Source organism: Schizophyllum commune (assembly GCF_000143185.2).
Source record: "Schizophyllum commune H4-8 unplaced genomic scaffold SCHCOscaffold_9, whole genome shotgun sequence".
Taxonomy (NCBI): domain Eukaryota; kingdom Fungi; phylum Basidiomycota; class Agaricomycetes; order Agaricales; family Schizophyllaceae; genus Schizophyllum; species Schizophyllum commune.
This window is the reverse complement of record NW_026089546.1, coordinates 1,999,026-2,025,766: the sequence shown is the minus strand read 5'-3', so window position 1 is coordinate 2,025,766 and position 26,741 is coordinate 1,999,026. Positions and strand designations below refer to the sequence as shown.

Sequence of the window (26,741 nt, the reverse complement as noted above, 5' to 3'; positions counted from 1 at the left end):
ACGGCGTCACCGAGGCGGCAATTCCCGCGCTGGTTTCTCCTCATGTTATCTCTCATGTCTGCGCTGCCTGAGGCGAGTTCTTCTCCCACAAACACTGCTAGATCGACCTCTGGGATGAATATACGAAGTTCAACTCTCAGTTGGGTGTGATTGTCGCGTGACGTAAGGCTGACCTGGCCGCGCTCGGCCCGCCAAGCCGCGCCGCGTCCGCGCCCCATCCGCCGCTTCGTCTCGACGCTCATGCGCGTTCCCCGATGTCGAACGACTTCTACAACCCCAATGCCCCGGCCCTCCTCGACTTCCTCAGCAGCGTCCCCTGGCCCCTCACATCCGTCCTTGTCGGCCTCTCCCCCATCATCGCACGCATCCGAGGTGCCGTCGAAATCACCAGCTGGCGCACTTCCTGGTATGATAGCTGGCTCGCGGTAGCAGCATGGTGGGCTCTATGCCTGTTCGCCGACGCGACTCTACGGTGCGCGCGACTTGCATGTGTTACTTCCCCCGCAAAGCTAAACTGAGAATCAACAGATACTTGCTTCCCATAGCGCTCGTGCTCGCACTGCTTCTCGCCAGATGGACAGGACGGCCGCTTCCCAACTCCCCGCCGATCAATGAGCAGACGCTACAAGCTGTGATTGCCGACCTCACCACCATTCACGCCCTCCTCCCCTCCCCACCACCCATCCGAATAACACCCAATGTCGTTGTGCGCGTATGTGCCATCAGCTACCTTCCATATCTGTGGATCACCTACTTCATCCCGCTCCGTATACTCCTTGGTACTGTTGGCTCTCTCACGCTCTGCGCTCGTGCACCATGGGCTGCTACTCTTGGTCGGCAACTCTGGAAAAGCGCATGGGTGCGCTGGGCATGCTACACGGCATGGGCGCGCCTCTCCGGCCAGCGACTCCCACCCCTCCGCCTCGCCGCGTCCCAACTGTCCGAAAACATGCCCGAACCCACCGACTCCCGCCGCATCCTCTTCACCGTCCTCGAGAACCAGCGCTGGTGGATGGGCCTGGACTGGACCGCCGCCCTCCTCCCCAACGAGCGCCCCTCCTGGTCCTCCCCCGCCGCCACCGGCTTCCAGCCCGCCAATCCCCCTTCCGTCTTCCCCCTCCCCCCACCCAGCGTCGTATACCTTCCCGACGGCAAGGGCGGCCGCGTGCGGCGCACCGCCATCTGGTCCTGGGACGACCCCGAGTGGACCGTCGTCGTCCGCGCCGAGGGCGGGCCCGCGCGGCACGTCCGCCGCCCGCTCCCCGTGCCCGAGGGCGAGAACTCGGGGCTCCTGATGCGCGCGGCGGGCATGATGAAGGAGTCCGCGACGCTGCAGCAGCTGAACTCGCCCACTGTCGCCGCCAATCCCACAGACGCTGGTGACGCGGCGACCGTCGACTCCGAGCACGATCACCTCGCCGAGGACGAGCTGCCGACGGACCCGGATGGGTGGATATACGGGGACAACAAGTGGGAGTCGCAGAGCGCGAAGGGCGGATTGCGCAAGTACACGCGCTTCCGCCGCTGGCAGCGCGTTGCGATCGTGCACGAGATTGTTGAACCCGCCGAACCTGGCCCTTTGGGCGTCGCGCACGAGTCGGGGCCGGAGGAGACGACGCCGACGCCCCGCGCCAAATCCCCGCACGCGCGGTCGAAGTCGCCTTCACTTTCGCCTGGGATGGCGGCGAAGGGTCTGCCCACTGTCGCCTCGACGAACAGCGCGCCAATCGGTTCTGTCGAGACGCCACACCTGTCTGGGGAACGACGCTTCCGCTCAGGCGAGCGAAGTCTCTCGCCACACTCGACCATCTCCTCCACCTCGCTCGAGCCCTCGCCAGAACGCAGCCGATTGGCAGACAACTCACTGTACTCAAGTTTCGAGGCGAAGACAGCGGCCGATGGCAAGGCAGCCGCCGACTCGAGCTCGCACGAACCGAAGGAGAAGGAAAAGGTCGACCCCGACAAAGACCACAAGCTCTCACGCGCCAGCCCCCTCTCCGAAACCTCCGCGCGCCCCAACGCCGCGACCGAAAGTCCACTGCGCCAACGCCTGCGAAACGCCATCCATCGCGCGGCGCCGTCGATGGGCGGTGGGCTGGGCGGTATGGGTGGTGGCTGAGGGGGTTGATGATACCCATCGGGGGAGGGTTACAACAGACCCACGCAAGAGGCTGTAATTACTACTAGGCCGGGGTGAAGCGATGAACTGTGTATATATACTACCTCCTGTATAAATGATCCTACATGCACGCTCTCGAACTCTGACCTTTCGTTCTCCACTACAAGGTCTGCCTAGCAGTACTCTATAGGCTAGTGAGGGGGCTGATACGCTCCTGGTGGAAGCGTTGGGACCGGTTGGTACGCGTCACGCGCTGGCGAACCCATGAGCTCGACGATACTCGGTGGCCGAGTCGAATAAGCAGGTGGTTGCAGTTCATGCGCAGGTGGTTGCAGCTCGTGCGCCGGTGGCGGCAATGGCAGTGGACTAATATCGTTCGCCGCACGCTCAGTCTCAGCCCGCGCAGCTGCCTCTGCGTAATCCCTGCGAGCACGCTCAAGTCTTTCTCGGCCCTGGCTAACGCTCCGCGCGCGTAGAGCTATGGCTACAAAAACAACGAGGACGGCTTGAGAGTAGCCGCGGGCCCAACATCAGTTGCAGTCCTCTATGGGGATGAGCACTGTGGAGCCTACCGACAACACCGAAGATAATCCAGATAGTCTTTGTGGAATTGTCCGGGGGGCAGAACCTTCCACAGGAGAGCTTCAGTATCGCTCAAAGCAATTACGACGGGAGCCACCTACGATTGACCGCAGTCCTGGTTTGCATGCACCAAGGGCAACAGTGAGAGAGCCAAAAGCACTGTTATCAAGGATGGTATGGCGTCCCTAGTACGACTGACCCCCACCAGGGTCGACATTGCAGCTCAGTGGTATGAGGAAAGATGTGGCGAAAGCTGTTGCTGTCCCAACCGTGCCATTCATCCGATATCATCACGTTTCAAGATACGGCCTGCCTCAGTTCTCACGGCTGACCGGCAATGCGATTATCCATCAGCTCAGCGGTGAGCACTTGTGGGCTCAGCGTATTTGGGCTACCGGCTCTTGTAACGCTGAGCGAATGTGAAAGAGAGTGAAAGATCACACTGCATGGGAAGTCACAGTGACGTCAAATATCGACTTTCCCCGTTTGGAACGCTTTGTTGAGATCGATCGCCGATCTCCAAATCCGTACTTGCATGCTCAATCAGGCGCGAACGACAGGCGTACGCTCACAAGGCAAGCAAAAGGGCGGTCAAATGAGTGTATACATTGGGTGACTTCCCGTAAGCCGTATGTTTCGGTGAATTAGCTGCAAATATTGCACTGCCTTTGACCCCTGCAGAGAAACTTCAATTTCCAAGTTCCGGGTGCTCAGTTGTGGACTGAGTGACGGTCTGGAAGGGGTCTTAGAGCAGTTTCTCCGCTTTGCGGAGGGGTCGCGACCTCTCCGCAAATCATCTACTCTGCAACAAATGCTTTGCGGCTATTTCTCCGAAATTTGCGGCTTACGGGAAGTCATCCATTGGTTCAGAGAAGGTACAACAGAATAGCAGATCATTAGGTCACTTTGGGTATAGAGCCGAAGAGCGAGGTGGTGTCTAAGAGAGATCCCATGCTCGCTGTACGACATCTTTTGCTATGATACTCTCCGGGCCTCGTGTAGCCGCCCGGCCTACACGCGCGCGTTTAACAGCTGGCAGTCACATTGGCGGCGCCCCAGCTGGCAGGCACGAACCCATCGCGCGCGTTGAACGCCGTGACTGCCGACGCATAGCTCCAAGTCAGGTCCAGCGCGCTCGCCGGCTCGCCGCTGTCCTTCTTGATCTGCTCCGCGAGCGAGCCGTCGCTCGGCGTGTAGTTCGCGATGATCTCGATGAAGCCGTCCGCCCAGTCGTGGATCGCCGACGTGAGCGTGCTGTACTCGTCCGAGCTCGAGTCGTACGAGCCCTCGGCGATGGAGTCGGAGAACTGCTGGAAGAAGGCGAGCGAGGTGGACGTGACGTCGATCGAGCCGACCTGGTCCCAGGTCGTGAGCGCGTCATAGAGCTGCTCGGCGACGGCGAAGGTGTTGAGGTACCAGGGCTGGTGAGAGAGGTCAGCGTCGAAGTAAAAGATGCGGGAAAATGAGAACATACGTTGCCGCCCTGGTACGAGTCCTCCTTGTAGCGGCCAGTGAGGATAGCGTCCGTGTCGCCGGTCGGGTTGATGCTGTAGAGACCGCGAAACGAGTCGACGTACACCTTCAGGTTGGACAGCGCGCGGTCAGAGCACGGCTGGAAGGTGTTCGAATCGCAGCCCGCCTCGACGTCGAAGGTGTGGATGCTCGCGAGCACGGCGTTGTTATCGATGCCGGAGCGGCCGCCGCCCTGGTTCGCATTAAAGTAGCCGCCGTCCTCGTTCCAGAACGACTGCGCGGTGCATAGGACGCTATCGGCCGCGGAGCTGTAGGACGGGCCATCGTCCCCAACAGCGCTCGCGAAGCTGACGCCCTGGCGGAGCGCGGCGTGCTGGACGACGGTCGTGAAGAACGAGCCCGAGGACTGGACCTCCTCCCACAGATCGAAGCTGACGGCCACATCAGCGAACAATGAACGACAGGGCCGTTATTCGACTCACGTCTGCTGGTTCCAGTACTGGACGACGTAGTCCAGGTCGGCCTTGATGATCGGCCAGAGGGTGTCCGTAACATAGGACGAGTTGTCACCGCTCTGTAGAGAGTTACCGTACGTGATGAGCGTAAGAGCGCGGAGCGCGGGACCATCTGGGAACAGTAAGCGTAGCCACAAGAGCGCATGAGTACGAATGCGCACCAGTCTGAGGGCGCCTGGTAAATGACGGTCAGCAGGTGGTACACAAGCGAAGAGGATTGCTTACCCCCAAGCGTCCGTGAAGGCCGTCAGGTCAATGTTGAACTTGGGCTCGCCGAGCCCTCCAGAGTCGTAGCCACCGGAGGGGTTGTCGAGGTGCTGGAGGGTGTCCTGAGCAGACACATACGACTCGATGACGCTCTGCAAGCTCGAGTCGCCGCCCTGAGTGAACCTGGCACAAGAATTAGCAGGACAACCGGCGTCCGACCGCAGACAACTTACTGGTCAACGAGGACCCGCGAGACCAACGCGGCGTCGCGCGTCCAGGTGTACAGGTAGTCGGGGTCCGAATCGGAGGGAGAGGCGACAATGACGCCAGCAGCAGCACCGCCAGAGTTCTCGCCGTCGGGGCCAATGGCCGCCAAAATGCCAGCCTGCGCGATGGGCGACTCCGAAGAGATGTACGCCTCAACAGTGCTGGACTGCGCCTTAGCGAAGGCAGCGAGGCCGATGGCGACGAGGGAAGCGGTGATGGTGAAAGCCATGACGCTGAAGAGGACGGTAGGCAAAGGGAGGAAAGCCGACGCTGCAGACCTCGGAGTGCGAGCGCGCTTTTATAGGCGCAGACAATGACCTTTGCGTCCTCGCTCTCATGGCGCCCGTATACTTGGCATGAGGGCCCGGCTGGCAAAGTCGGCCGAGAACCGTGCAGGAAAGCAGCTGAGGGAGGCGAGCACGCGGCGCTATGGCGCAGGTATTGAATGGAGAGCACTTCTGCGAGACGGCCTTAGGGCCAGTATGACCCGTCGCATGGGAAAAGAAGGCAGCGAAGAGGCTCAAAAGAGGCGTTGATGCCAGTAACTAGGTCAACACAGAGGAAAGAGGCTTCGATATAACAAGCACGGTCGCCGGTTGGTACCTCGCAGATTGAATGGACGTCGGCGCCTGCTTTCGCACGCATCATAGCAAGGTCGAATAGAGGCGCTGAAAGCATGTGCCTACTTCGAGCCAATAGTGAGGGTTGAAGGCTGCGGCAATAGTAGACTTACGCATAACAAGCGCGATTGAGGGTGCTGAGAGCTGCTTTCTGGTCAGCGGAGGCCCCACCAACATACTGCAGGTTTTTCCGACCTACACAAGGATGCACGCGCGCAATCACCGTCGAGTCGCGCTCCGAAGCATCGATGTAGACGGTTTTCCTATTTCGTGCACCCTAAGTGAAGATCCCTCTGCGATTCCCGGTCTCAGAAGCATGATTCAGGTTTTTGCAACGGACTTACCACTCGTCGAGAACATGTGTGGGATTCAACAGGGTGTACTGGATTAGGCAACGTGCCTGTACGTCAGAGCCCTCTCCCCCAATTCAAGTGCTTATGCAGTCGAGTTGAGTCTAGCGCACATGACGAGATGGAGAGACCGCAGTCATCGGAGCCGAGGGACAGGATGACCAGGAATGCTGTTCCGAGATCACAGAAACTACAGAACAACTTGAAGGGTGTTTGCTCGAGGTAGAGATCTCGCAGGAATTGCCGGGTCGAATCCATAGGCGCAGACGCGTAGAGTTTACCGGTGGTCCTTCGAGAACTACGCTTGACAGATGAGTTTGGGGCATAGCACAGAGCCATGAGATCGTGTAGCGGATGAGCACTGAGCAGCCACTGGTCAGACTTGCAATACGAAGTAGACGAATTGCTGCTGTCCGATTCGCCCTTTGGACTGAAAGCTGCGCAGCCAGCGCTCGAGGTCATGAGGGCCGCGAGAAGGAGAAGAAGAGGGTCAAATACGTGACCGAAGGAGGATTGGGCACATGGACACCCATGACGGTAGCAACAAGAGCCAGCGGCGCCCATAAATCGAGACCGTGGGAGACGCCCACAGCGAATAACACGTGCCATATTTTCCCACGAGCACGGAGTTCGCCGAGCGGTGGGAGGTTCGACTTGAGCTTCAGGATAATGGCGGACGACGGTGAATCTGGGTGGTATCGCCCGTGACTGGTGTCTATTGCACTTTCTTACCTCCTTCTAAGCGAGCCCAATTTCTCTGCACAGTCGCTCCCGTGATGCGCCACGATAGGTAAAGGAATACAGAAAAGTCTTCGGTGGGCTCTGCGGGCGTCGAAATAACGCCGGTGGTCAGGGTGTAGCCTGATTGAATGGCCCGCACCACTACAGTAAGGTGCTCCAAGAAATTCAAGCTCAGCGAAGATCCCTCATCACCCACCGGTTCCGTCCCAGCGTACTGGTCGACGCCACGTAACGATCTCAAGCCGCCGCATCACCCGGCCCTTCGCAGGCCGCGCCTCGGCGAGAAATCATGCTACCCGCGCCTAGCAGAGCCTGAGTACCCAGAAGCTCAAGATGCCTAGGTCTGCATAGCCAAGTCCGCATGGCATGCATTGTTCGTGTGCACGAGGAGCATTCAACAAAATCTTCGTACCGTTCTATCCCCGCCTCTTCGCCTTCACCGATCACTGACTGCCCACATCCACGACTGGTAATATGAGAGTGAAGCCCACACGATAGCCATCTACGCCTGTCCTCTCCGTCATGGAGTATTGAATATCTGCCGCTTGTCCATGAATGCAACCTTCACCCCGTCGTCCTGCAGCCCCAGCAGAAAGTCGATGAATGCGTCCGTGAATGTCGCGTCCGGGATCCAGACGCGCAAGCGCTGGAGTTTAGGCGCGCTGACCCCGGCTGGGATCCGGACCCGAGACCCCACCGCGCGCTCAATGACCTCCTCGTGCCATCGCCTGTTCCACCTCTCGCTATTCGGTTTACTCGCCTCGATATCGAGTTCGACGAGAGATGGGAGGAGGACGGGCCCGGTTTCAGAGACCTCCAAGGCCTTTAGAAGCTCGGGACGTATGGGCCAGCCATAACTAGTCTGCACCGTACGCAGAGATCGCACGAGAGGGAAGCCACGCACAAGCGGTGAGAGATCCGAACCGATGCCTGTGATGTCCTTGAACGTGAGGAACTCTACCGCAGGATGCGTACGACCTTCCCTTGCGAGGGCGCGATTACCAGGAGCCGAGAAAGGGTCGAGAAGTAGATCGGCGTAGATAACATTTAGCAAGGGTGCGTTGAAGAAGGGTAAGAGTCTCAGACCCGACCCCACGGTCTCGAGCTTCCGCAAGAAAGGCAGCTCAACGTCGGAGCCGTCGTTCCAGATATACATCTGGTCCTGCCCACCGATGAGATCTAAGCCAATTTCCAAGTGCTCCAGACGCCCGCATTTCCTGAGCAGCGGAATGGTGTCCTCGAAGTCGGCGACGCTCACCGGCATGATGAGCGCGCGCAAATTGTTCCAGTCGACGTCGAGGAGCCAGAGGGGAAAGCGATACACCCCGAGCGTCGTCAAAGCCGGCGCAATCTTCCGAAAAGGCAGCGCGTCTGCTGTATTCGGTCCGACGTACGAACGGCCCACATACAGGGTCGTGAGCACAGGTAGAGCGGGCGGTAGATGATATACATCTGGCTTTGTCTGAAAGCGTATGTGGAGCGCTTGGAGTCGATAGGCGTTCTCTGATGCAATTTCCCATATCGCCTGTGCATCGAAGCCTTTTTCAGGGGGTAGCGCACGGTCGCGCGCTGGCCACACTTTCAGCTTTAGCAGATGCGTGCCAGAGCGCTGCAAGAAAGTATCCACAATTTCCTTCCATCCGCCGTCCACATACGGGGGCTTCTCCGAGTCGCGCAAGCCAACGCTGATACGGGCCCAGATCCAGTGTTCGGAGAGCGCGAATTCGCGCCAGGCATGGCAGACCTGCGCGAATCCGAATCGGCGACTACCGCTGTCGGCAGTAAACCAGTCGTCCGGAAGAGAGCATGTGCAGATCATGCCCAGGAGCTCGTTTGGGAGTCGACGCACAGGCGCCACGAGGGCACGCAACTGCGCGATGCCGGTCTTCGTCTCCTCTCGACGACGTCGAAAGTTGAGCAATGTTTCCTCCATGCGTTGGATGTGGTCATCGTAGAAGGCTACATCGCTCTCCATGACTGGTAGTATACCATGAATCGCGGTGTTGTCCAGGTCGGAAGGAACATAGCTCGAGCGCAGGTAAGTCGTCAGGTTCGCGGGATTCAATGAGTGTCCCGAAGCGGCGTCGACGACTGGCACTTCGCGGTCGCACGGCGAGGGGTGCACAATTTGTGGACGAGTGTAAGAGAATGTGGGAGTCATAGAGCAGAGTCTGTCCCCTTTACGTGCAGGCGGGTCGAGGCGCGCTCAACAGCTGGCAGTTCGTTCGGAGGCTCGCACGTGGACGGAGGCAAGTAACCTCTTGTCGGCTATCACCGGTCAATTTCTCACAATGAGACCGTCACAGCTTCGTCACGCCTTTCTTCATCCTGCCGATGACTCAGGCCTCAGACATTGACTCCGAATGTGCACTACGTCGACGTGAACGCGCAAGCGCGATAGGCTGGTGCTGACACACGAACTTCAGAGCGCCCTCTGTTGACACGGATTCTGTCATGAGGCTCAAAATTTCCTCCACTTCGTCAGACGCCGGCGGGGGCCGCTGACTCGACGATTGGCTTGGTAATCGGCGCCGCCGCCTACTCTGCGTGGAAGCTACCGGAACGTCTGCCTCTCATTTCCGGCTTCTCCCTGGAGTCAGATGGTCCTGGACCGTGTCCGGCGCGCGACGCGTAACGGCGCCGCGGATGCCAGCCATCCGTCTCGGGCACCTCTCCAGCCAGTATACACAGTGTATACACTCCCAGTGGTCTCTTGACGCTCAAAGCCTAGCCGGATCTCTTCGCGGACCTCGATCGGGGACTGTCTCGGTTGGTCGCCGCTGCTGAGTCGCTACTTGAACAATGGTGGACGGCGGGTTGCTCACGTCAGCCCGGCTTACGTGACCCTCCCCTTGCCCTACTCAGAATAACCCGCCGACGTCGTCCGCCCGGCGCTTGCGGGCTTACCATAGCAGCACTTGACCGCCCGGCCTACCTTCGCGGCGTCATCTATAAAATGCACACAACAGCTGGTATGAGCTTCGTGATCATCGAACCCCCACAGCCCTCCCTCCCCCGTCTATACAGGCGTACCGCAACACTCAACGATGTCGGCAACTGCTGTGATGACCAGCTCGGCGCCTAACACGCCACAGATTCAAAGCCTCCGTCTCAAGGCGTTCGCCGCCGACGAGACCACCGAGGAGCTCTCCCTCGACGCCCTCGAAGACGACGACACGTCGGAGGAGACTGCCACCCCCGACACATTCGATCGCAATTCCATCTCTGAACTCGTCGCATCCCACGGCTCCTCCTCATCCACCGCATGGCTCGAGTTCTCCCGCTACAAGATCTGGCAGGCTTCCAAGTCCATAGCACCGTCCACCTTCGTACCCGTGCAGGGCTACATGCGCAAGGGCAACTGGGTCTTCGCGTGGGGCAACCCGATTGTCAGTACTCCCGACGCGCTCGAAGCAGCCGCTCGCGCTTTCGTGCAGTACATCTCCTCCCTCGACTCGAAGCTCAAGGTCGTCTGGGTCTGCGTAGACCAGGCGATGGAGCGCGCGCTCGGCGAGATGCTCGGCTGGAGCACCGTCCACTGCATCTACGAGGATGTCATCGATCCGCGCCGGGTGATCGAGGTCGTTGACGCGCCCGAGAAGAAGAACAAGCGAGGAGAGGAGACGAAGAAGTTGAGCAAGGAGGAGAAGGAGCACCAGGAGATCATCAAGGACCTCAAGAAGAACCTGCGGCGCGCGGAGAAGGCCGGTGTTACTACCGGCGAGGTCGTTGGCGAGCTCTCTGAGGAGGACCGCGTCACGATCGAGAAGGGGATCGACGACTGGAAGAAGCACCGCCACGGTATCCAGATCGCGTCCACCACCATGGTGCCCTGGCTGGACAAGGAGCACCGTCGGTACTGGCTGGCGCGGGACGCGAACAGCAAGGTCAGTCCATCTCTCTCTTCCCTTCATGACTATGCGCTAACTTGCTTACCAGCCGATTGCGATCTTGATCCTCACCAAGATCAACGCTCAGCCCCACGCGCCGACACCAGACACGTCCTTGTCCTACATGCACGGCCACCCCGAGCACCCGCACCACATCTCCTACCAGATCAAAAACGCTGTCTCCTTCCCCGACGCGCCCAAGGGCACGTCCGAGAAGCTCATCTACTCGGCACTTCGCGACCTCGACCGCGAGCAGACGCGTAAGTTCCCATCTTTGAACATTGCGTCCGATCGTATACTGACCTCGTCTCCAGAACTCGGTCGCTACACCGTCACCTTCGGCATCTCCGCCGCAAACTCGATGGTGCCGACGCACAACCTAAGCGGCTGGAAGGTGCACACCTTGTCGAACACCTACAACAAGGTCGCGAAGTCCACCGGCCTGCTCAACCGCCTCGAGTTCCGCAAGAAGTTCGAGAGCATCCACGAGCCCATGTTCGTCTGCTACCCCGAAGACGGCTTCGGCCTCGACGGGGTCATGGCGCTCCTGAAGGCCTTGAGGAAGTAGATCTTCCTTTGTGGATCGCTAGCCCGCTTCGCATGTTCCCTTTGTTTTGGGTTCTGTTGTATAATTGTTTGCATCCTGTTGTACTTGTACCGTCTTGTTCATACCATAGAAGCAAGGTTCATCCCTTCGTGTACTTGTCATACCTACCTACTAACGACCTCTCATGACTACCTACCCCTACTATAATCTATTGGGCACCACACACACACTAGCCACATAGTCGCACTGCATATAATGCTACCCACCTTTCGCACAATACGCTGGCTTGTTGCCTGAACTTCGACGGAAAGGTGTACTGAAATAAGCGCCGGCGCCTTGAGAGCAAGTTGACATCAGGCGCTTGTACAGTGATCGCTCTTGACGTCGTCCCCCATGTCTTCGGCCTTCGCCAAACAGAAGCTCAAGGCCGCGCGAGACGCCCTGGGCAAGAAGAAGTACGATGATGCAAAGAATGCAGCCTCTCAAGTTCTTGAATACGAGCCGGATAACTACAATGCGTCAGTCGCGCTCGTCTGGCTTTCATCGCGTCTCTAAGACCAGTCCTTCAGTCATGTCTTCCTCGGGCTCGCTTGCCTAGAGCTCGGCGAGCACGATAACAGCGAGAAAGTACCCATTCCAGCCGCCTCCACTTCGCGCCACCAACTTACGCTACCTAGGCATATCGCACGGCGATCGACCTCAACCCTTCACAGCTACTGGCATGGCAGGTACGTAGTCAAATGCTGTCTTATGCATAGCGGCCTGACTGGGCTGTAGGGCTTGTCCAAGTTCTACGAGAAGACAGGCGCGTCGGACAAGTACCTTGACACCCTCACCAAGCTCGCCGATCTACACGCCAAGGCGTACGTCCATCCTCGCTTATACCGATCGTGCACGCTCACACTACCCAAGTGGCGATGCGACCAAATGCGCAGAAGCACTCCAAAAGTTCCTCGACATCCGCCGCGCGAACGGGTCGCGCCAGCAGCTCGTCGACGCCCTCGGCCTCTTCCTCCCCGGCTCTCCCTACTACGATGCGATCGCGACTTTGGAACCGCCCGACTTCACCAACCCCGAGTCGAGCGCGACATTCTTTACGCAGAGCGCCGTGCATAATTCATTACCGATCCTCGAGGAGATGGTCGCGCTTCTGGAGCAAGACGAGGCCGAGCAACTCAAGCGCGAGGTCGAGAAGCGGCGGACGCGGCTGGGGGCTGCGGGCCCCGAGCAGCTCAGGAGGGAGGTCGGGCGTGAGATATGGGGCACGTCGAAGGTGCGCACACTCCCCGTTATCGTATCCACCTGTGGCTTACCTTCGCGCGTCAGCTTCCTACATTGTACAACGAGATCATCAACCATCCCAAGACTTCCGATGAACTGCGTCGCGAGACGGAGTCGAAAGTTCTATTCTACAAGCGGCAATACCTCTTTGCACTTCCAGCAGGGAAGGAGAAGGATGAAATACGCGGTCAGGTTGAGGAGATGGCCAACGGTGTCGTAGTTCTGCAAGTTCCGGACGAACTCGCGTGGACGACGTACCTTGAGCTAAAGGACTGCGCAACTGTAGGTACGTTGGCCCGGGATTCTTGCTCTCAAATAGCTCACTCTTCATGCAGAAGAGTATGAATACGATACGCTGCGTCAATATCTGCGCCTTTTCCCTACGCTGCCGCTCGGGTCTATGATCAAGGGCTACCTATCATACTTTGGCATCCCTCTCGAAGAGGAAGAGGAAGACGATGAGGACGTCAAGAAGGCCCCCATCCCAGGAGGGGATGAGGACCCTTTCGATCTGGTCATGGTATGTTCATGATATCCCTGTTGTGGCCCCGCTTAAATCATCAGGACGCCTTCGCGTCGCTGTCCGACTCGACAATTGCTTGTCGGCTCATAGCCGACATATACCTGCATGAAGAAGACTGGGCTCAGGCGTCGAAGACATCCAGCAGCGGCCTCGAGCTGGTGAGTAGAGTGGAGACTAACTACGGAAAGAAAGCCGCAAGGTATGTCATGCGTCGGAGAACTGGATTATGTGGTTCACTGACCGCTATACATCTAGGACACGCATGGGCTTCAACGTCGTACTTGCCACCTCACTTGTCCACCTCTTCCCTCCTAAGCACCATGCTCGCGCCCTTCCCATCCTCGATGATGTCCTATCGCAGGACCCCCTCAACGTTCCTGCGCTCATGGGACGAGCATACGTCCTGGAGGCTGCCCAGAACTGGAACGAGGCAGCAGAATGTCTGAACAAGGTCGTTTCCATCCTCCCCGACGATCTCGACGACGGTCTACGCGCCAAGGAAGAGCTGGCTTGGTGTCGGAGCCAACAGGGTGACCTTGCAGGCGCTGTCGAGGCACTCTCGGAGGTGAAGGAGACGCTCAATGGGCTCGAAGGCCGCGAACTCGACCAAGCCAGATGTTTGTGGCGCATCGGCAAGTGCTACTGGGACATGGGAGGTAAGGTTCTCTTTCTGTATCAACATGAAGCCTCGCTTATCTTATGGTAGGCGACGATCGCGAGAAGTGCTATCCAAACTTCATACAAGCGCTCAAGAAGAACCCATCGTATGCACCAGCCTTCACGTCGTTGGGTATCTACTACAGCGAGTGCGCGTCGCCGCCGGATCCGACGCGTGCCTCAAAGTGCTTTCAGAAGGCGTTCGAGCTCGACGCGCGCGAGGCAGAGGCTGGACGGCGGCTCGCTGAAGCCTTCGCGGACGAAGGAGAATGGGACCTTGTCGAGGTCGTTGCAAGACGAACAATCGAGGGCGAGGGAGGTTTGGACGCTGGTGTTGGCGCCAGTGGTGCTGCCGCAAAGCGTTTCCTGCCGACCAATGCGTGGGCATGGAAAGCGATCGGCGTAGTTGACCTTGTCAGTGAACCATTACTCTATGCATTGTGCTCGTGCTAATCATCCTGTAGGTCCATCGCAACTACCCTTCCGCTATACAGTCCTTCCAGATCGCTCTCCGTGCACATCCAGATGACGCACAGCTATGGGTGCGCCTCGGCGAGGCGTACGGCAAAGCAGGGCGTCATGCCGCCGCTATCAAAGCCCTCGAGCACGCACAGGAACTGGCGCCGGACGATTGGGTCTGCAAGCACCTCATAGCTGACCTGCGTCGACAGACAGGCCACTTCGCGGAGGCTGTCGCTGTCTTCGAGGGCATCCTGGAGAGTCAACCCGGAGAAGTAGGCGTGGTTGCAGCCCTCGCTCAGACCTACCTTGATCTCGGTCGATCGGAGGCTGCAGGCGGCTTCACCGCGCGGTCAGAGGAATCTCTCGCTCAGGCGGCCATCAACGCAATGAAGGTCATCCGCGAGCACCCTGGCTTCCGCGCTGTTGCGTGGAAGGTGGTGGGCGATGCGGCGTTCGCGCTTTCGGAGCGCGAAGCGTTCGACGACCCCCACATTGTCCTGTCGGTTCTCAACGATATCCTCATGCTATTGGAAGACACCAAGCACGAGCGACTCGAAGGCATCGTGCAGCCGCCGTACATCTCAGGCCGCACCAATGTGACAAACGTGGACGCCGCGACGATCGCCGTTCTGGCCTACGACTTGCGCGTGGACCTGAACGTTACGGAGAAGGTCGCTCGAGCGAGCGCTTGGTTCGACCTGGGCACGGCGCTTCGCTCGTGGTTGACCAAGCTGCCATCTTCTTCTTCAGTAGGCGCGAGGGCAGAAAAGCTCGCGTTGTCGTGCATGACGTCGGGTCTGCGTGAAGATCCGGCGAACGAGACGTACTGGATGTATCTGGGCGACGCGCATTTCACGTCGCAACCTAAGACGGCTCAGCATTGCTACATCAGGGCCCTGGACATCGACAACAAGGTAAGCGTCGTTGTGATTCAACTAGGGATCTACGCTTATCGACCGACAGAACGTCGAGCTTTGGACACGCCTCGGGCTGCTTTATCTGCACCATGACGATGTACAACTCGCCAACGAAGCTTTGTATAGAGCGCAGGTACTTGACCCGGACTACACCTTGGCTTGGATCGGCCAGGCGATGGTTGCGATCGCGAACGACCATGAGAAGGACGCTACGACGTTGCTGGAGCATGCAGTCGGTTTATCGGCGACCATTGTACGTTGCTTCAGTCTTAGCCTCTTCATAATCGTTAACATTGCCTCAGCCTTCAACAGATCTCTACTACGCGCAGCGCACGTACGCTACTTTGCGTGCCAAAGCAAGTGGAACAACAAACCCCGATCTAGTTCTGCCGGTATTCGATGTCCTCGAGCGCTACTTGCAAAAACGGCCAAACGACCCTACCGGTCTACACCTCTCAGCTCTCGTCCACGAAGCCCTCGGGCATGCCGAACGAGGCGCGGACCTCGCGGGGCGCGCGGTAGACTTGCTCGAAGCCCTATACGAGGAGACCGAAGACTCGGGCATCGAGCGGCAGTACACTATCGCGACCTCAAATCGTGCTCGAATGCAACTTGCCCTAGGTGCTCCTGCAGAGGCCGTCGCGGGCTGGGAAACCGTCAGCGGTCTGTTGGAAGGAGGGGAAGGCCCCGAGGTCACTACATTGCGAGTGCAGGCCGGATTCGGCATCGGCCTGGCGCGGATGCAGCTCGGCGAGCTGGAAGGCGCACTGGAGGCCTTTCAAGGTGCTTTGGAAGAAGCGGGAGAGGATTTGGCTTTACGAGGGCATGTCGCGGTGCTTCTTGCACAAGCGTTGTGGAGCCTTGGTACAGAAGAGGGTCGCGAGAGCGCGAAGGCGCAGCTCCTCGATTGGTGCGTTCCGTCGACTATAGAGCTCGTAGTGTTTCTGATCATAGCTTTTGCAGTATATCTTCTGATCCTGAGAACCTGATCGCGATCAATACGCTGGCGGGCATGGGTATCCTGACGGAGGATGATAGTCTCGTCGATGCTGCCTTGACCGAGATACTCGCTCTTCCGGTCGACAAGCGCCTACAACTTGATCCTCAGCACGACGTTCAGCTGCTCCTTGTTAATCACTATCTTGGCCAGGTACGTCCATCGACGAAGCCTACCGGATTATGCTAAGTTGTATTCTAGGGGAACGCGAGCAAGGCGCAATCCCTCCTTCAAGGAGCCGTACATGCAGAGCCTACGCAACGCATACCACGGGACCGCTTGGCGGAGATTGAGTTGCAACTCGGGGAGCCTGCTTCTGCTGCAGCTGTCCTGGACGCCGAGCCGGAAACCGAGGCAAGCACACTCAATCGCAGCGTTGCGTACTCCCTCGCTTTGCGTGCGGTTGCGGGATCGAGCGAGGACAGCGTACATGCTCTGCGCCTCGCACAGAGAGCTCTTCGCCTATCGCCACAGGATCCGAGAGGATGGCAAGCACTGGCAGTCGTCCGTGCCAAATTGGCCGGCCAGGATGGAACGCAATGATACTTTGTACATTTAAATGACCATACATCTGTAATCCGCCGCTTCATGCACTCGCGGGAGGCTTGCTGCTCAGCGCTTCGGAGTCACCCCACGTCATGTCGCCGTTAGTGCGGTTGATCCAGAAGAATTTGTTGTCCCTTTTTTCGCAGCTGTCAGCTTTTGTAGTCATCTGCACGAGTGGCTTACTGAGGATAGTGAGCTATGTCCATAGGAGCTCTGCGCGCCACCAACCTGTAATCAGCAAAAGAAACAGCCTCAGCAAAGCAGATCGCACTTAGTCCCTCCGCAGAGATACTTCATCTCCTCGTCTGTCGTTCTGAACGCATGCGCCGTTGCTTTGCCTTCTGTTCCAGCTTTGCAGCCTACGAAGTCGCCTGGTCCAACTTCGCGCTCTGTCTCCGTCTTGCTATCGGAGTCGTACAGAACGAGCTTAGCATTTCCAGAGAGGATGTAGAACCATTCCTCGTCTATCTCGTGCCAATGGATCGTCGACGATTGTGTATGCGGCGCGAGCGTGCATAAGTGAACGCCAACGGACTGAAGTCCGACTTGTTAGCAAGTCATTCAGTTCATCCTCTATGAGCTAGCTAAAGTACGCACCTGTACTAGCTAAAGCAGCAGACGTGCGCTCTTTTGCAGGGTCAACAGGGTGCGGAATCCGCCTTGTCAACGAAGGAATCGAGGATGCCTTCAAGACGGGGTCGTACATCGTGAAGGATCTTGGTAAGAACAGATGAGGGTGCGACCGTCTCTCAGTATGAAAGGTCGATGACAGCGGCTTTTGGAAAGGGGCGAAGCTCCGACACAGAGTAGATAATCAGCAGTTCACAGTATATATATGCGTCGCGATATAATTCAACCTCGATATCCACTCGTATGGGCGGTATACTGTAAAAAAACCTCGAAACGAATTAACGACGCAAGTCCCTCGATTTGCTCGAGAACGACGCACGGTATTGACGAGTGCACTCAATCGACGCATGCGATCAAGGCTCATGATGCATAAGTCCATCGTCCTCGGCTTATCCTTTTGGCGGGGCACGGCGGGCCGCGACAGTTGATGGGCGGTTCAACGAGCGGCAAGTTCCTTGTGTCCCACGTGACATGTTGAACTTCGGCCGCTGGGGATTACTTGACCGTCAAAGCCGTCGGCAGGTATTGCTTCATCCCAACAGCATTGATGCTCTGTAGGTGAGTAGCGGGCGATAGATTGAGGCGCGCGCGCGCCATGGCGTCGAGCAGAAATTCAAGGCTTGGGGACGGGCCCTTCGTGACCAGCGCTGTGACGGGTCTGATTTCCGTCCCTCGCACGCTTCTCCCTCTCAGGAGGGGCAGGGTGCGCGGCCCTGAGGCCGCTTTGCTAGCCGCTACGTGAGAAGGAAGGCGCTCCGAGGGGCGACATCCCCATGCAGAAGGCAGCTTCTAGCATAGAACCTACGGCTGTCCGGTCCCTGCAGACTGCACATCCCCGCCGCCAGCCACCGCTAAGGTCGCTCCCAACATGCGGACGGTCTTAGTACAACACGTGGATGTGACAAGCACTTCGATCGTATGCGTCGATTGACCGGACTCACCGACAATGTGCGTCGATTTGCATCGAACTCGGGGACTTGTGTCGTTGATTCGCCTTCGAGGTTTTTTTACAGTATACCGCCCATACACTCGCTCGCGTTGTTCACCGGGTCCAAGAACGGCGCATACAGGCACTGCGCGCCGAAGAACGCCACCGTCGTCCTAAGCGGTCTCGCTTCGAGTGGACCATGGCTCATCAGCGCCAGTCCCAGTACTACAAGGATATCAAGGCCAAATTGGGCAGCGAGGATAAGGACATGTACGAGAAACTGGAGAAGGAGAGGATGCTGATCTTGAAGCAGAACGATGAGAGGAGGAAGCAGAAGGAGGAGCTCGCGGCTAAACTTGAAGAAGTGAACAGACAGGCGAGCCGAGCTCTCGGTGCCGAGGAGCACGGATTGCTTCCTTTCTAGCCCCGGAAAGACCACAATACACAGTGCAATTACATCCACTTGGATGAGCAAAGGTACATATTGCACGATAGCGACATCCATTGGAAAACGAGCTAGGGAGCCTCGGACAGCACGATAGGTAGCTGTGAGCGCTCCGGTTGATCCTGAAGGTAAGGAGAGACGATGACACTCATGCGCCACTTCAAGTCCTTGTCGCTGGACGAAAGCTTGAAAGCGTCCAGTAGCTCAACCAGCACGACCTCTGACGAAAGAATTAGCTCCGATCAAGTGAGCAGACACCAAGACTCACTCATTTCGAGCTGCGAGAACTTGAACCCGCTTGACGATGTGTCAGTGTTCGCAACAAGGAAACAAGGGAACATGGCTTACATGCACGAACGGCCACCGCCAAGGAACGTCATGAGGTTGCCGTAGACACCTGCAGACTTTAGGTCGCTATGATGTTCTCGAACATAAATCTCCATCTTACCAGGCATGTGTGCGTCCGCGACGGAGTCAGGAAGCGGCTGAAGCCAGCGCTCGGGCTTCCACTCCTTCGCATCTTCTCCCCAGATGTCGGGATCCCTATTCGCGTTCTGAATAGCGATGATGACGGGAGTATCCTTCGGTACATGAACTTCGTTCATCGTCTTCCCATCAATGCCGACTATCGGGCGACTAAAGGGCATGACCACATCCTCGCGGGCCCTGGGTCTTGTTAAGTCAACGGCACAGAAGAACAAGCCGAATGACTCACAGGCGCAGAAGCTGAGGCAGTGGCGGGAAGCTGTCGAAGCCTTTAGCACACGTTGAGAGTAGCAAACGATTGAGACGGACAGGCGCAAAGTTTCCCGGCACACGGCGTCCAGATACGGGAGCGAGTCGAGTTGATCGTACGAAAGCACATCATGGTCTTTCTTAGCCGCACGTATTTCGGCGCGTAGCCGTTCCTGGACATCCGTGTGCTGAACGAGAAGCGAAAGTGTGCGCGAGAGCGCAGACGACGTGGTGTCCATGGCGGCGAAAATTATTGTACTGAGTTTGAGGTCAGTCGAAAAGGAGAAGCGAGCGAAGTGGCCGAAACTCACGACATCTGACCGAGCAACTCGTCCTCGTCTAAGGGATCCTCTGCTTTCATGTTCGCCCGAACTAGAGGTTGACCGCGTTTAGTCACCTATCCATAGGGAGGTTGACACGTACTTAGCAAACTGAGAATATCCTTCCCCTGCCCAACCTGCTTCGTCACTGCCTCGTCGCCCAGGCGGAGCGCCTCTAGCTTCCGCGAATAGATCTCCTTCGAATTAGCCCACATCAGGTCCACCTTATCCCGCAGATCGTGCACACGGCGCATTGGGAGCACATTGACGACGAGGCGACGCAGCCAGGCGGGACCGAGCTTGTGTACATGAGGAAGGACATAGACGCGCCAGAAGAATACGCGGAACATGGCCGGACTGCGAACGTCAGGTCAGTATGCAACAGATATGTGCGGTATAGCAAGACTCACGCAAGCTCCTTGATGCTGACGGTGTACGGATGCGGGGTTGCGTCCACTGTCAGGTCATCAAAGGAGTGACCTAGACCACTACGACCGATGAGCTCCAAAGCAGTACGACTGATCCATTCCAGCATGTCGATCTCCCGAGGACCATCCTCGGTCAGCGTCTCCAGCGACGTCCGAAGCTGAGCACAAATGAGCAGCGCAGAGTATGCTACATCAAAAGAGCACCCACAGCACCAACGACGTCCTGGAAAATCGGGACTGGGGAATAGGTCAGTACAGTGCATGCTCTGTATTGATGGCGGACGTACTCATGCTCCGTATATGGCTGGTAGAGAAAACCGGGTTCATGAGTTTGCGTTGGCGCCTGTGATCCTCGCCTTCACGAGTCGTCCTCTCATCAGTGAGTACAACGACGCAGGGAGCTCAGGGCGTACCCAGCGTTGACAAGAGCCCCTTTCCAAAGACTACAGTATTCGTCCTATCGCATCATTAGCCGCGAGAAACCAGGGTGGCAGCGAGCAGCCTACGAGATAAACTGAGGATGTTCCTCATAGATGTTCTGGTCCTGCCATAGCTTCAGTGGTTGTCAAATCTCTTCAGACTGGCGACAAACCTTGACCACAATATGATGCAGTGCTTTCGGGTCGGAGACGTAGAGCTGTTTCTCCTGTAGCGCATATTATTGAACTCCTTGATTCGCCCTTCAAAGTGACCAACGCACGCCTAAGAGGCCAGTTGTCCGCACGACAGGACCATCTAGCAACGAAGCGCGTCAGTCAATACCACAGAAAGGTTCGCAAGACGTACACTCATTGGCCAGCTTGTCGTGGAACGCCCATGCGGTGGGACTGAACATCTGACGAAAATTGCCTGCAACAGTCGACACGTGGTTAGCCTCGCGCACAATGGCACTGACAGAAGCTCGCTCACCCGACAAGATGGACTCGGGCGGCGGTCCAGGAATGTTGTCCAGCGAGCTTCGCAGGAGATAACGCGATAGGACGCGCCATAGAACGCGGCCGACGGCCAAAGCGACCACAGCAAAAAGTGCGTTGGTGAGCATGACCGGGACGACCTACCAAGCGCGCAAAGGACGAGGTGAAGTTTCCAACTTGCGAGCTTCTTGCCACTTATAAGTATACCGACCGGTGGTGGAGACCTATTCCCACACACACCCACGAGGTCCTGCTGTCGATTGTCCGATACTGGCGCGCATTATACGCACATGACAACACGGTGCACTGTCAATAGAGCTGGACGAGCTCGCGGTAGTTCGGTAAGCAACGACGGCCTTCCCTACCTCGGAAGGTATGGTATACACGCCTTGCGAGGCCATACACATCCCAGCGAGGATGTTTTCGGTCTGTTTCACCCGCAGCGCTGACAGAGTTGGAACGTTAGCGGTCCGAAAGCGCTCGTGCAGGCGAGCATGGCACGGGCGGCGTGATGGAATCGGTATGCGTGCCCGGGCCAGAGCGTTGGAATGGATGCACCGCGCAGGTGATCCCCCGGATAGGCAAGGCCGGCCTTCGTGTACAAGAGTACCAATGGAGGTGTTGGGATTGACGATGAAATCGACACAGCAAGGGTCCTTCAAGCTGTACAAGCTCGTGTCAAGCAATAGCAAGCGGCAGCAACTCAAGTCGAGGGGTTGAGACTGGAATTTGTGTTGCGGAAGATCACCCTGTGCCTCCATGTTACTCGAATGTATATGCAGAAGGCTTGCAGCAAGCAAGTGCACAGTCATATGGAGGGAGATGGCAGTCCAGGGCAAGAACATCCGGAAGTAGCCGAAGGTCTGAATCCTTGATCCCAAAATGGCAGTGTTTGTTCCCTTGACACTCTATTTGTCCACCTACGCGCGTCGATCTCCCTTGACATCGGCAGAGCGCACAAAGGGAGAAGGGATAATATCCTCCGAGTCCAGTATACATACTCCAAGGACGTGCTATATAATAAGTAGTGGCCTCCATGCTGTCCCATACCGCCCTCACACCGCCCCTTCACCTCTACGCGCCCAACGGCTTGTACCCCAGCACGAGATACAACCGCCTCTCCAGTCCCTCTTCTGGCTGCTCTGCAAACCGCGCCACATCTTCCAGCCACGTCAATAGCAGCTTCTCCTGTTGTTTCCGCGGGAGGCCCTCATGCGGAATGCCGCGGTCTGCCAGCGCGTCCGCAAGCTCCTCGTCAGTCAGTCCTACACGCTTCGTAGGCAAGATCTCGCGGATGAGGAGCGCGTCATCTGCAGCCACTGCGCGCAGCTGCTTCTCGATATTCCTCCGCGGGAAAAAGCCTGACGTGTGTAATATCCTGGACGCAAAGCAGTCAACACAGCGATTTGACCCTACGATATGCAGCGAACCCACCTGCATAAATCCGTCTGCGCCAGTCGCGGAACGGTCGACAGTGCGGCCAGGCTAACGCGCGGGGGATCGCCCTTAGCTGCAGCTCGCAGCTCAGCGAAGGTGGACCCTGAGCGCGCACTGGCTTCGACAGCAGCGCGATGCTTCCCCTCGATGATGCGCGCGCGCTGAATCGGCAGCACGCAGGTCGAAGGAAGCATCCACGGTGCCCAAATCGCGACGAGGGGGATGAGCTCCTCCGCGATAATCACGATCATGATGAATGGTACCATCCTGAGCAAGCAACCTGAGTCAGTCTTCCAAGCGAAGAGCACCACATTGACACGTACTTCCTCACATCCTGTTCATGCAGCGCAACCATCCGCACCTCCGCCCGTGTCGGCGGTGGTCCCGGGGCCGTCCCCTTCAACCGTGCACGAATCTCCCGCACCTGCGGCGCACGCGTAGCCACCATCTTCACACCATTATAGTAGAATTTCTGCGCGACTCGTCAGCAGGTGTGTCGTCACCGCACAAACACTCGAAACGCAGGCAGATCATTCTGACAAACCAGCGCCATCCAGGCCAAAACCACTCACCGTATATTGTACAATTGTGTGCCACCACTTGCCCAACGTGCTGGCATCCGGCGGAGGGGGCTTGAAGACGCCGTGGACGTATGCTTCCTGCAGATCTTGCGCGACTGCCTCCTTCACGTCGTGCGGATGCAGCGGAGACGGAGGCGGTGGGGGATGCAAATGTGAGGCGTCATTGGTGTCCTTCTTACTGGAGGAAGGGGTAGAGGAAGCCTTCTTCGTCGCGGACGAATTGGGCTTGATAGGGCCCGGACGGAGGACGACCTTCGGCTCTTTGGCCTGCGGGGTAGGGCTGGGTGCTGAGTCTCGCTGTTCGCGCCGTGCGGGGTCGGTGTTAGGCGTAGAGTAGTAGCGGTGCAGAAGTATGGGCGAGGGGTTCAGGGAGGGGAAGGAATGGGATGAGCATCCAGTGACAAGGGACGCGTGCGCCTGGAGGATCGACGAATGCCGGTACAAGTCCGTCGGCCTCACAAGGGACCTGCGATATGGTAAGTACCGAAGTTCTTTCTGTTTTGCATGCTACGCACGGTATTAAGCCCGCATTTCTGCGAGCAGGGGCGAACATAGAGTCCCGTCTGGAGATGGGACAGGCGGGAAGTGGAGGTGGCGGAGAGGAAAATAAGTACCACGTGACCGAAGCGGAGAGGTGCCGTCGGGCCGTACCTCCGCGCCAATCCGCTTCTCGGCAAGCTCACGTTCATCTTGGTTCTTGCCATTCCGCGTCGCTGCCTACTAGCGCTTACTGCTCGTGAGGTGTATCGTCTGTCTGCTTGTCCCAAATTTACTCTCTAATCTTCCGTGTCTTGAAGGTTATCCATCCAGCGAGCACTGGGATAAAGCACGCAAACCATTCGGCTGCCCCGTGTAGCTGCAACCTGCCGAAGCGTCGCGTCAGCGTACTACCATCGTACACCTTCGGCAGACCCGGGCAGCAACCATCGCAATGAATGCGGCCTTGATGACCTCAACTCCGTGCTCGACGCGATATCCTCCGATTATTGTGGCGCGCAGGGTGCAGCTGACGCGGCTGGCAGCCCTCTTGGCCGTACTGCCAATCCGTGCCCAGTCTTGACTCGTCATAAACGGTGCGCAATGATAAGACATCCTATTCCGTTCGCGTCATTGCAAGATGTCTTTCTCCCGCGGGCCTTCGTGACCTTTCTATCCATGTCATGGGAAAGACACTGCATCGGTGCTGGTTGGCTGGCTGATCGTATAGATAGGTGCCTGATAAAGTACAAAGGCGCCAGAGGCGTCTAGTTTGTAAGAGCGTACATGACCTTGATATGACATGCTAGTACCCGCGTGCACCCGCCCCATTAAAAAGGACGACGGGGCGGGTCTAGCGACGTGCCTCCCTTTGCGTCCGTCGGCGAGAGCGGCGGTCGATATCGGGCTCCTTGAATTACAAATCGTGCAGTATAACTTCCTACCTGCGTCCCCCCTCCTCCAGAGCACGAACATGGCAGGCTGGCCGCCGAGTCCACGTCGATCGCATGAGCAAAGCCGAGGCCGGCGCTCAAGCGAAGATCACCCCTGGCCAAACCGGGGCGACTCAACGGGATTTCTCGAAGTGGAAACAGCTCCGCGCAAGCGAAGCGCCTCGACTGATGGACCGAGGGTAGCAGCTGACGGAGCGAGTGGGAAACGTTTCCTCTCGACAAGTGCGGCGGAGGCACCCGAGCTGGGGGAGGTCGCGCGAGGGCCAGATGGAGGCGAGAAGGAGCGGGGCACGGGGCCCCGGGGCCTCGGCGCGCTGGCAGACAAACTACATGCAGCGCACGCGCACCATCACAACCGCTTCCACCCCGCTCACTTCCTCCACCATCATCACCACCACAGCGACCAGTCCTCGGCGATGGCCGCGTCTCCTGCAAAGGGCCCCTACGGCCGCACCTACGACTCCAAGCTCGTCACCCGCGAGATGCATCGCCTCGGCAACCTTGCGCATCTTCCTGCAGGCCTCGCCGGCGCCGCTGCCATCGCTGCCCCCGCCGTCGCCACGGCCAACATTCCCGCCCCCGCACCGGCCGCGAGCACTAGCGCTACAGACCCGTGGAGCACCTTACACGTGCACGTCCTCCCGCTCTTCAATGGCGAGCCATTGCGCATCCCCATCGAGGACCTCAACGTCCTCGTCAAGCGCCATATCCAGACCGTCGTCTCCGCCGCGCCTTCCAAGGCCTTGACCACCTTGGAACATGACCTCACCGAACTCATCGCCTCGGGCATGGTTACCCTGAACGCGAAACTCGTGGGCGTTGACGACGACAAGCTGCTCGTCCGCGTAGTGGAGATCTGGGGCTTTTTCTGGGACCAGGTCCTCCCATACGTCGAAGGAGTGCGTAGCTTACCCTTCGCCATACGTTGACTAACGCATCCCAGGTCCTCCTACCTCTCCAAACCGACCCTCTTCTGTCCTCCCTCTACCGTACACCCAAGCAGACCAAAGCCTCTCAAGTGCACCGCACCTCTTCTCCGACGCGCCACCACCAAAGCACCGGGTCTGCCTCGAATCTCAACTCCGGCAACCTACCCTCCATCGACGTCCGCACCGCCGCCCTCCGCGCCTTCCGCGACCGCGTCATTGCCCCGCTTGCCCCGCGTCTTCACGCACGCATCCAGGCCCAGCGCGACGCACCTCTGGCCAGCCCATCCTACCAACAACCCCGCCTCCAACAGATGCTCCTCGTTCTTTCCTCACAGGCCCGCGCTCGTCCGCAGAACACCTTCAGCGTCCTCACCGCACCACCGACACCGCCCTCCCCTGCCGAGTCTGCCATCACAGACCTCCTTCGCGCCCTTCGCGCGCCGCACACCCACGCGCACCCCACCGCCGCCGGCGCGCCGAGCTCCTTCCTCGCCGGAGGCGTTCCGCGCGACAGACGAGGCCGCGTCGGCCGCCGTCCAGGGAACTGGCAGAACCTCTCGCTTGACGGTGCCGACGACACGGCCACCATCAGCGGCCTCACGCCACGCGGTGACCGCGAGCGCGAGTTCCTGGACTCCCTTCGCAGCCCGGATCCCGAGCCAGACGTGCGCGCCAGCGTCGGCGGTTGGGGTCTCGGCGGCGGCAAGGAAGAGATCCGCGGGATGGAGGAGGACGATGATGAGCCGATGGACTGGGATTCCGCGCAGGCTGTCGTCGAGCGGATGGTTGGGATGAACGCATCGACGCCGACTGAGGCAAGCACTCGTCGAAGGCCGACCTAACACAGTGAATAGAAGTTTCCGGTCTCGACTTGCGTATCCTATGCGTATCCTACATCGTACTATACGTTGCTTACGAGTTTAATGATACTAATGACTGCAGTGATGATTAGTTTTGTGACCGGAGGCAAATCCTTTGTTTCTGTTTTAGGAAGGCTTTGCTGCTAAACCAGGCAATCGTCCGAACTGGCGACAGCCTGCTGCCCAATACAAGCATCGACTGACCGCGCACTTGAGAGGGATGTACTGTCCCTTTCAAATACTCTCTCTCTTGAACTTTCGCAGCAGGGTTCTTCAACACATCCTCTTGGTGCGCTCCAGATTCTCGTCAATGCGACACACGTTCGAATCACCTTCACCAGCTTCATCTTCTTGCTATATGAGCCCCCACGTGTAAAATGCTCTGACTGGCTAGTAAAGCTCCTTGCATC

At 58.1% G+C, this 26,741-nt stretch overlaps 12 protein-coding genes across 12 annotated transcripts; 6 read left to right on the top strand and 6 right to left on the bottom strand.

The window, feature by feature from the left end:
- The first annotated feature begins 66 nt into the window (after positions 1 to 66).
- SCHCODRAFT_02586704 (uncharacterized protein) lies at positions 67 to 2,486 on the top strand. Its single transcript, XM_050343957.1, has 2 exons — positions 67 to 472; positions 529 to 2,486. The coding sequence occupies exons 1-2, from the start codon at positions 255 to 257 to the stop codon at positions 2,117 to 2,119; spliced, it is 1,809 nt and encodes a 602-aa protein (XP_050198980.1). The 5' UTR covers positions 67 to 254; the 3' UTR covers positions 2,120 to 2,486.
- Positions 2,487 to 3,726: 1,240 nt separating this feature from the next.
- On the bottom strand, positions 3,727 to 5,392 carry SCHCODRAFT_058306 (glycoside hydrolase family 15 protein; the record flags this gene model as incomplete). Its single annotated transcript, XM_003029474.1, has 6 exons — positions 3,727 to 4,122; positions 4,176 to 4,605; positions 4,657 to 4,801; positions 4,851 to 4,864; positions 4,915 to 5,079; positions 5,130 to 5,392. The coding sequence occupies 6 exons, from the start codon at positions 5,390 to 5,392 to the stop codon at positions 3,727 to 3,729; spliced, it is 1,413 nt and encodes a 470-aa protein (XP_003029520.1).
- Positions 5,393 to 7,153: 1,761 nt separating this feature from the next.
- SCHCODRAFT_02635644 (uncharacterized protein) lies at positions 7,154 to 9,128 on the bottom strand. The gene has a single exon (XM_003029473.3). It carries the CDS (start codon positions 9,033 to 9,035, stop codon positions 7,395 to 7,397), a length of 1,641 nt encoding a protein of 546 aa, XP_003029519.1. The 5' UTR covers positions 9,036 to 9,128; the 3' UTR covers positions 7,154 to 7,394.
- A 793-nt stretch (positions 9,129 to 9,921) lies between these two features.
- On the top strand, positions 9,922 to 11,332 carry SCHCODRAFT_02670756 (uncharacterized protein; the record flags this gene model as incomplete). The annotated part of the gene is made up of 3 exons (XM_050346621.1): positions 9,922 to 10,761; positions 10,814 to 11,024; positions 11,079 to 11,332. The coding sequence occupies 3 exons, from the start codon at positions 9,922 to 9,924 to the stop codon at positions 11,330 to 11,332; spliced, it is 1,305 nt and encodes a 434-aa protein (XP_050198979.1).
- A 372-nt stretch (positions 11,333 to 11,704) lies between these two features.
- SCHCODRAFT_02511160 (TPR-like protein) lies at positions 11,705 to 16,140 on the top strand (the record flags this gene model as incomplete). The annotated part of the gene is made up of 13 exons (XM_050343247.1): positions 11,705 to 11,829; positions 11,881 to 11,938; positions 11,989 to 12,039; positions 12,089 to 12,174; positions 12,224 to 12,584; positions 12,638 to 12,878; positions 12,928 to 13,112; positions 13,157 to 13,314; positions 13,371 to 13,771; positions 13,822 to 14,186; positions 14,237 to 15,148; positions 15,198 to 15,404; positions 15,481 to 16,140. The coding sequence occupies 13 exons, from the start codon at positions 11,705 to 11,707 to the stop codon at positions 16,138 to 16,140; spliced, it is 3,810 nt and encodes a 1,269-aa protein (XP_050198978.1).
- A 23-nt stretch (positions 16,141 to 16,163) lies between these two features.
- Positions 16,164 to 16,691, top strand: SCHCODRAFT_02510254 (uncharacterized protein; the record flags this gene model as incomplete). Its single annotated transcript, XM_050343233.1, has 2 exons — positions 16,164 to 16,301; positions 16,350 to 16,691. The coding sequence occupies 2 exons, from the start codon at positions 16,164 to 16,166 to the stop codon at positions 16,689 to 16,691; spliced, it is 480 nt and encodes a 159-aa protein (XP_050198977.1).
- A 43-nt stretch (positions 16,692 to 16,734) lies between these two features.
- On the bottom strand, positions 16,735 to 17,400 carry SCHCODRAFT_02510818 (uncharacterized protein; the record flags this gene model as incomplete). Its single annotated transcript, XM_003029472.1, has 3 exons — positions 16,735 to 16,840; positions 16,966 to 17,239; positions 17,292 to 17,400. The coding sequence occupies 3 exons, from the start codon at positions 17,398 to 17,400 to the stop codon at positions 16,735 to 16,737; spliced, it is 489 nt and encodes a 162-aa protein (XP_003029518.1).
- A 509-nt stretch (positions 17,401 to 17,909) lies between these two features.
- Positions 17,910 to 18,676, top strand: SCHCODRAFT_02586685 (uncharacterized protein; the record flags this gene model as incomplete). The annotated part of the gene is made up of 2 exons (XM_003029874.3): positions 17,910 to 18,272; positions 18,338 to 18,676. Exons 1-2 carry the CDS (start codon positions 18,243 to 18,245, stop codon positions 18,674 to 18,676), a joined length of 369 nt encoding a protein of 122 aa, XP_003029920.1. The 5' UTR covers positions 17,910 to 18,242.
- A 92-nt stretch (positions 18,677 to 18,768) lies between these two features.
- SCHCODRAFT_02510129 (cytochrome P450) lies at positions 18,769 to 21,222 on the bottom strand (the record flags this gene model as incomplete). The annotated part of the gene is made up of 14 exons (XM_003029471.1): positions 18,769 to 18,917; positions 18,966 to 18,994; positions 19,046 to 19,094; positions 19,146 to 19,690; positions 19,744 to 19,804; positions 19,856 to 20,109; positions 20,163 to 20,367; positions 20,468 to 20,536; positions 20,594 to 20,637; positions 20,687 to 20,724; positions 20,773 to 20,826; positions 20,881 to 20,915; positions 20,967 to 21,029; positions 21,090 to 21,222. The coding sequence occupies 14 exons, from the start codon at positions 21,220 to 21,222 to the stop codon at positions 18,769 to 18,771; spliced, it is 1,728 nt and encodes a 575-aa protein (XP_003029517.1).
- Positions 21,223 to 21,916: 694 nt separating this feature from the next.
- Positions 21,917 to 23,722, bottom strand: SCHCODRAFT_02635630 (uncharacterized protein). The gene is made up of 5 exons (XM_003029470.2): positions 23,628 to 23,722; positions 23,104 to 23,578; positions 22,855 to 23,003; positions 22,529 to 22,798; positions 21,917 to 22,472 (listed from the first exon to the last, which is right to left on the bottom strand). Exons 1-5 carry the CDS (start codon positions 23,663 to 23,665, stop codon positions 22,169 to 22,171), a joined length of 1,236 nt encoding a protein of 411 aa, XP_003029516.1. The 5' UTR covers positions 23,666 to 23,722; the 3' UTR covers positions 21,917 to 22,168.
- A 103-nt stretch (positions 23,723 to 23,825) lies between these two features.
- Positions 23,826 to 24,189, bottom strand: SCHCODRAFT_02635629 (uncharacterized protein). The gene has a single exon (XM_050345875.1). The coding sequence runs from the start codon at positions 24,178 to 24,180 to the stop codon at positions 23,992 to 23,994; it is 189 nt and encodes a 62-aa protein (XP_050198976.1). The 5' UTR covers positions 24,181 to 24,189; the 3' UTR covers positions 23,826 to 23,991.
- Positions 24,190 to 24,932: 743 nt separating this feature from the next.
- On the top strand, positions 24,933 to 26,541 carry SCHCODRAFT_02635626 (HbrB-domain-containing protein). Its single transcript, XM_003029873.2, has 2 exons — positions 24,933 to 25,441; positions 25,486 to 26,541. The coding sequence occupies exons 1-2, from the start codon at positions 24,959 to 24,961 to the stop codon at positions 26,311 to 26,313; spliced, it is 1,311 nt and encodes a 436-aa protein (XP_003029919.2). The 5' UTR covers positions 24,933 to 24,958; the 3' UTR covers positions 26,314 to 26,541.
- The last annotated feature ends 200 nt before the right edge of the window (positions 26,542 to 26,741 follow it).

Coding starts and splice junctions, on each gene's coding strand:
- SCHCODRAFT_02586704 (XM_050343957.1), top strand. CDS start 255: ATGTCGAACGACTTCTACAACCCCAATGCCCCGGCCCTCCTCGACTTC. Junction 473..528: donor TTCGCCGACGCGACTCTACG/GTGCGCGCGACT, acceptor GAGAATCAACAG/ATACTTGCTTCCCATAGCGC.
- SCHCODRAFT_02635644 (XM_003029473.3), bottom strand. CDS start 9,035: ATGACTCCCACATTCTCTTACACTCGTCCACAAATTGTGCACCCCTCG.
- SCHCODRAFT_02635630 (XM_003029470.2), bottom strand. CDS start 23,665: ATGTTCGCCCCTGCTCGCAGAAATGCGGGCTTAATACC. Junction 23,579..23,627: donor AGAAATGCGGGCTTAATACC/GTGCGTAGCATG, acceptor ACCATATCGCAG/GTCCCTTGTGAGGCCGACGG. Junction 23,004..23,103: donor ACACAATTGTACAATATACG/GTGAGTGGTTTT, acceptor CGAGTCGCGCAG/AAATTCTACTATAATGGTGT.
- SCHCODRAFT_02635629 (XM_050345875.1), bottom strand. CDS start 24,180: ATGACGAGTCAAGACTGGGCACGGATTGGCAGTACGGCCAAGAGGGCT.
- SCHCODRAFT_02635626 (XM_003029873.2), top strand. CDS start 24,959: ATGGCCGCGTCTCCTGCAAAGGGCCCCTACGGCCGCACCTACGACTCC. Junction 25,442..25,485: donor TCCTCCCATACGTCGAAGGA/GTGCGTAGCTTA, acceptor AACGCATCCCAG/GTCCTCCTACCTCTCCAAAC.